The 6,991-nt window shown below is 43.7% G+C and overlaps 1 protein-coding gene across 1 annotated transcript; it reads left to right on the top strand.

Moving 5' to 3' along the window:
• Positions 1-2,472: 2,472 nt before the first annotated feature.
• Positions 2,473-2,982, top strand: LOC132020800 (small ribosomal subunit protein eS12-like). The gene has a single exon (XM_059404935.1). The coding sequence runs from the start codon at positions 2,553-2,555 to the stop codon at positions 2,949-2,951; it is 399 nt and encodes a 132-aa protein (XP_059260918.1). The 5' UTR covers positions 2,473-2,552; the 3' UTR covers positions 2,952-2,982.
• The last annotated feature ends 4,009 nt before the right edge of the window (positions 2,983-6,991 follow it).

Here is a 6,991-nt window from a genome sequence, read left to right as displayed (position 1 = left end):
GAGCAGCTTTCACAGCAGCTTGGACCGGATGCAGAGCTTTCTGTCATTCTGGGTCTCACTCACAATGAGCAGCTTTTTGGGTCACTCAATAAATGAACTGGAGTACCACATTTAAATGAGGACTGTTTTGCCTCCAAAGTCAAAGGAGGTCATGGGCATCATGCCTCATTCATGGCTATTGGAGGGGTCAGACACAACAAGTGACAAGTTAGAAGGGACATCTCATCGTGCTCCACAGGGTGGGACCCTAGAAATTTCACTGAGGTCAAAGGCCTCTGAATTTGTCTGATGTACTTCCCACCCTCTGATGGACTAACGTCTTCCCAATAACTCTACAGTGGTTGTGGCTTCTTGTTCACAGGGTCCAGTTGTCGATGTCATGGGCTCAGGTGAGTATGGTTTCTTGTGTGGAAGGGAAAGGCAGGCAAATCCCTGGAAACTAAACCATGACACAGGGCTGGAGAGCTGATACATCTCTGTAGGACAAGAGAGGGTATTGCTGGCCTGGCCAGCTGAAAGGAAACTGCTTCTGGTGGTTTTTATCAACAGGTTAGAGGAGGCCAATAGCTGTAGACTCAATTGTGGGGGACCTGTTAATTTGTCCAAGCAATGAGGCTACATCTGGTGCAGGAGAGCAGAGTCACCATGTGGGTAAAGTTACGAGAACCCATAGTCATTATTCAGGATCCATCTGTTTTCTGTGCAGACTTAATAGGTAAGCCGGAAGGGGGAGGGGTTGGCCATCACCACCCTGCACCCCAAATCCTTGGTGGTGGTGTTCATCTCTGCAGCCCCTCTAGATATGCGCCATAACTTACGGTTTTCCACTAGAGATAGTTCTAGTGGCTTCCACTTGGCTTTCTTACCATAATAGTACTTATTAATAGGCCATGGAATCAACACAGGGATGCTGCTGGCTACCAGGAATGTCTTCTCAACTATGCAGTCCAGACCTGTGAAATAACCACAGGATAAATTTAGGGATACACTGGGCCAAGTCTGAGATCAGCCTTTGACTGTAGGATTTCCATAAGCTTCTACTCTGAGTGCTGGACAACAGGGATGTTTTGGGCCTCCTGAAATTCCTGTCAATTCAGAGCTTGTGTTCATAAGATCTGAAAAGTCTGATTAGTTTCTTTTTTGCAATACACAGCAACCCTGCAGAGGGCTGGAGTTTCTCTCTCTCACCCCTCTTGGCCTTCCATCCACTCAAGGTGTTTTGGGTCTGCAAACTGGCTTAAACTGATAAAGCATCACTCTTTCTTTCCAGGACTCAAGTTATGTTCTGCTCACTCGACTAGCATTGCTCACATAGGTCGAGTATTGCATTTCCCATTTCCTTCCTTTCTAGAACATAGGGATCAAGTGCCAGTTACTGCATTGGCTCTGCTGTCCATGACAGCCACAGGTCCACACAGCTTTGGTTGTGGGGTGCTACCCCTGGCCCATGTCACCCCCGATCCAACCAATTCTATTGTGTGCCGGTTTCCCTGTTATAACCACAGTTCCCGCTGGAGGGTCCAGCTCATGGTGCAGAGCAATCACAGAACCCTTCAAGGATGTGGCCTCCACTCACTAATAATTTCTCATTCCTGGTGGAAGGTCTGGGTTCTGGTCCTTCCCAGGGTGGGTCAGAATGTCTTCATGACAACTACAGTCTGACTTCCCCAGCCTGCTGCAACAGATGAAATCTTTCTGTCCGCTGAAATTCCAGTCCCTGATGTAATGGTCTTGGGAGGAGGTCCTTGGGGAGACAATTAAATCAGGAGGGTGCAACCGTCATGAATGGGGTTAGGGTACTTCAGAAAAACACTCCAGAAAATAAGGGTGAAAACTGGCAGTCTGCAACCCGGGCCCTTGCCAGAAGCTGACCATGCTGTCATCCTGACCTCAGACCTCCAGACCCTGTGACTGTGAGAAATAAATAAACCTCTTGTGATTACAGCCCAACCATGCTGCTTTGTCCACCAGCCCAAATTGCCTAAGAAACTCCCTGAGCTTTGAATCTCTGCCTTTGCAGGACACCAAGGCTGGCCTGGTGCTTTAGCTTTACTGAGCAGAAGCCACCTTTTGGGTTATGTTTCCACAAACCAACTGTTTGGACAAACTGACCCAAAGCTGCCTCATTAGATGCAGACTCTGTGCTTAGCAGGTCCATCTTGGCAAATGTGTTTTGATCTGCCTTCCTGTTCCTTTTATCCTCAACCTCCAGCCCCAAGGCATTTGGGATTGCCTCCTTCAGGCTCGAACTTCTGGAAGAAAATTGGATTTCTGTCATGTTACTTTTTAATGGGACTTAACATAGGAGGTGATCTGTGGATTCAGCCGGGTTCAGAGGAGTCTGGCTGTTTGCTAGTCAGATCAGTACTCAGTGAGATTAATACATCACTAATTAGCATATGCCAAATGCCTTGAGTAGGTTGGGTGACGTTCAAATGCAGCTTTGAGTTTGGACGAAATGTTAATACTGCTCTTTCCCTGCCGCCGCCGAGTCGCGCGGAGGCAGAGACGAGGGTGCAGTCAAGATTTGGCTACACTCGTAATCCACCGCCATGGCCGAGGAAGGCATTGCTGCTGGAGGTGTAATGGACGTTAATACTGCTTTACAAGAGGTGCTGAAGACCGCCCTCATCCACGATGGCCTAGCACGTGGAATTCGCGAAGCTGCCAAAGCCTTAGACAAGCGCCAAGCCCATCTTTGTGTGCTTGCATCCAACTGTGATGAACCTATGTATGTCAAGTTGGTGGAGGCCCTTTGTGCTGAACACCAAATCAACCTAATCAAGGTTAATGACAACAAGAAACTAGGGGAGTGGGTAGGCCTCTGTAAAATTGACAGAGAGGGAAAACCCCGTAAAGTGGTTGGTTGCAGTTGTGTGGTGGTTAAGGACTATGGCAAAGAGTCTCAGGCGAAGGATGTCATCGAGGAATACTTCAAATGCAAGAAATGAACAAATAAACTTAGCTCTTGTTCCAAAAAAAAAAAGAAAGAAAAAAGAAAGAAATGTTAATACTAATTGCCCTTTAACTCAAATATTGGTGTCAGACTTTAAATTCCCCTAAGTTCAAAAATCTTCCCCTAAATCGGTAACCAGAAATGGATGCTGGTTTCACTTTAAACCCAATAAACCATCTGCTCCATGCCTCTGGCCTTGCTTATCCCCTAGGAGCAGAACACCTCTCCTAGACGTGGCTTCTGCTCGGGAGCATGGATTACTTGTCAGCCCTGCCAGGAACCATCAGACACACCTCAATCTCACCCCATTTGAAACACAGCCAGGGTCTCATTCCTGGCATACCTGTCTGATCATGAAGCCAGCCAGAAGCCCAGAAGAACCCCTGATGTCTTTGTCTCCTGAGATCCAGTCATTCTGGTCTTCTAAGGGTGGTTCAAATCCAGCCATGGAAGTCTTTCTCCCCAAACGTCAGCCAGATCCAAGTTGCCTGTTCTCCCTGAACTCCGCAGGAGACCCTTCCCTGACCCACCTGCCACCACGTTAGACCAATGCTGTCTATTCTCCACATGGAGTGAGAATAGTCTTTGAAAAACGTTTATCAAATTTATCTATTCTTGTCTTAATACATTTTTAAAAGATTTTATGTATTTGTTTGTGTGAGAGAGACAGAGACAGCATGAAAGGGAGGAGGTCGGGGGAGATGCAGTCTCCCTACTGAGCAGGGAGCCCAACTCATGGCTCGATCCCAGAACTCCAGGATCATGACCTGAGCAGAAGGCAGACACTTAACCAATGAGCCATCCCAGCACCCTTCTTAAAACATTTTAATGGCTATCCATTAAACTGTTCCTGGGCTAAGGAGAAAGACTCTTAATGAAACCTCAGTAAGTCTTCAGGGTAAAATACCAAACTCCACTTCTGGGCAACATTTCTTAACATATACAAGTGGTGCACATCTCTCTCTACACACACACTCCCCCCAACAGACACAGAACTAGAATACATATGATATAGGATGTATAATGCATATAATTATCTACATCATGTAAGCTTATATACATTCACATTGGTAACATATGATTACATAAATATACAATGTTATTATAATTTAATAATATGTATAATATATGTTTAATGCAGAAATATATTTAATATATTATGCATAATAACCACATATACCTATACCACAAAGAGATATTAAACATTGTTAGTTATTAACATAGTAATGCATGTCTAAAGCATTATTAAAATCCATTATTTGCTTCCTGGCCAAACTATGGATTATAAAGACTTGAGATATACTCTGGTTCTTCTGCTCCAAACAATCAGTCTGATAGGTGTGCTTGCCTCAGTTTTTGGGACTGAGACTAATTATTTAGTAAACTGTGATTTATGACAAGACTGTGTCCCTTCAGAGAGAAGTCATCTGGTCTTCTCCATGGTAATCATGAAGATCACACTTTCATTGAAGTAGAGTTCAGATAACATATAATTTACCATTTTAAAGTCTACAATTTACTGGGATTTAGTTCAGTCACAGTCTTGTGCAATAGTTACCTTTGTGTGGAACCAAAATAATTTTGTTGCCCCCAAAGGAGATCCCAAACCGTTAGGCAGTTACTCCCTTTTCTCTCTCCCCCATCTCCCACTGGCAAGCATGGACCTGCTTCCTGTCTCTGTGGATTCACCAATTTTAACCATTACCTATAAATAGAAACATATAATGTGTGACCCTTTGTGTCCGCCTTCTTGTACTGGTCACGACATGTCTGCGAGCCATCCACACTGGAGCATGTATTTTACTGTTTTTTACTGCCAAATAGTAGCCCGTTGTGTGGATAGACCACATTTTTATCAGTGTCCTGAACATGGTAACTGTGGGAGCTCTTATTTTTACTTCATTCTGCTTACCTACCAGTCTCTCCTGAGCCATAGGGCATGTCCAAATTATTGCTTCTTATTCAAAAAAAATAGCTTGTTACTTGGAGTAAGTTAGTCACCTTCCTCTGTTCAGAGGTTAATAAAACCAGGGGTCCACAAACTCAGTCCTCACAGTATTCCCCACCCTTATCCCCATGTTTCTGTACCCTTCTCCACAAAACACTCCTCTTAGTATGTTTGTGTGTGTCCCTAAAGATGCTGCAGCCAGGTACAACGTGGATGCTGTGAGCATGTGCTTTTCCTCCATGTGAACAGTTCTGCTCCAGAAATCTCATTCTCTGCCTTCTCCTTTCCCTGTGCACTCTGGGCTACTTATGTTGCTGTCAGTCCTTTTTCCCACCTAGGGCTTTTCCCCTGCCACAAGTTCCATAGCAAGCACCAACTGCATCTGTCTCATCAGTTCACCAACAATACAAATTAAGTTGTTTCTAATTCCCTTCCACAACACACCAAGCCCACTTCTGTATCTCCTTATGGATGAATTTAAGAGTATCTCTAAGATAGAGGCCCAGAAATAAGATTACTGGTCACGGGACACATACTTTGTGTCACTGAATGCTCCCTAGACTCCTTTCCAGAATGTTCTGTGATTTACACTCCCAAATAAGGGCTCAAAATGCTGTTTCCTCCCACCTTGGCCAATACATGTTATTATGACCCCCTTATTAGTCACTTTGATGGATATGAAGTGTATTTCATTATTTCGACATACATTTCCTGGCTTACTCGTGGATTGAGCATCTTTTCACTGAATGGATTTTTAGTGTTCTTCTCTGGAAATTGCCCATCTGTGTCTTTTGTGGATTTTTAAAAATTGGGACTCCTTAGCTTTGTTGTTGCTGTCATCCTCATAGCTCATTTGTAAGAATTTTTGGATATAGGATGCCTGGGGGACTCAGTCAGTGAAACACCTGCCTTCAGCTCAGGTCATGAACCCAGAGTCCTGTGATCAAGCCCCGCATTGGAGTCCCTGGTCAGTGGGAAGCCTGCTTCTCCCTCTTCTTCTGACCCTCCCCCTGCGTGTGCTCAAGCTCTCTCTGACAGATAAATAAATAAAATCTTTAAAAAAAAAAGAATTTGTGGATTTGGTAGACTTTGATTTATTGTATCTTAGATATGTCTCAAAAATATAGAGTCTGTTTTATGTATGTGGTACCCTGTGTGTTGAAGTCTCTCTTACTCTGTGGGTGTTTATTGTTGATTAGAAATGCTTAATTGTCTTGAATGTTTTTTTCTTTGTTTCTGATGTCTTTCCTATCCCTAGGTTAGTTTTATATTCTCTTCTTTCTTCTTTTGGTCTTTAATCTATTTGCAGTCCAACTCTCTATCCAACAGCTGAATTAATAAATAAACATGGAAGAAGGAGATAATCACCCTTACAGAAAAATAATGAATGCAGACCAAATGAGGGGAATAGAAAATTACCATTAGCACATCACACTGATATTGCTGCTGGCAAAATCCATGGACAAATGTCAAATATTGATTAATTACTATGTTGGTTTTAACATATGTCCACAAATTATTTGCTATTCCTCTTTCCAGGAGGTGAAGCCTGATTTCCCTTCTGCTGAGTGTGGGGTAGAATTAATGACTCATTTCTAATAAATAGTGAACAGGAAGGGAAATATAGTAACTCTAGTGAAGAAACAGGCGGGCACCAAAGTGTTGAAGTTTCATGTCACCAGTAATAAGCCATGTGACTGAGCTAATGGAAGGACTCAGGCTCATCAACTCTGTGGTATCCTTCCAAAAATCTATGCCTCTCCAGATCTTCCCAGAAACCTCATCTGATCATGGGAGGACCCTGGACACACCCAAACCCCAGGGCACTTTATGGAAAACTTGACCTGGGCTCTTGAAAACATTGGGACCAGCAAGGACAGATTGAGTCCCTGTCTCTTCAGAGAAGACTTGAGGAAACATAGCGACTACATACCATGTGGAATTGTGGGACACCAGGGGAAAAAGCAGTTAAATTCCAGTCAAGTCTTCAGCTTGGATGATAATAATGTGTCAATTTCTTAGAATTGGTAAATGTACAATGATTATGTTAGGTAACGTTACGGGGAAACTGGGTGAAAGCTCTATGG

The sequence above is a fragment of the Mustela nigripes genome, chromosome 6, assembly GCF_022355385.1.
Source record: "Mustela nigripes isolate SB6536 chromosome 6, MUSNIG.SB6536, whole genome shotgun sequence".
Taxonomy (NCBI): Eukaryota; Metazoa; Chordata; class Mammalia; order Carnivora; family Mustelidae; genus Mustela; species Mustela nigripes.
The sequence above is the reverse complement of the archived record's forward strand: the minus strand, read 5'-3'. Positions and strand labels throughout refer to the sequence as shown.

Excerpts from the sequence above, each read along its gene's own strand:
- LOC132020800 (XM_059404935.1), top strand. The coding sequence starts at position 2,553 with ATGGCCGAGGAAGGCATTGCTGCTGGAGGTGTAATGGACGTTAATACT.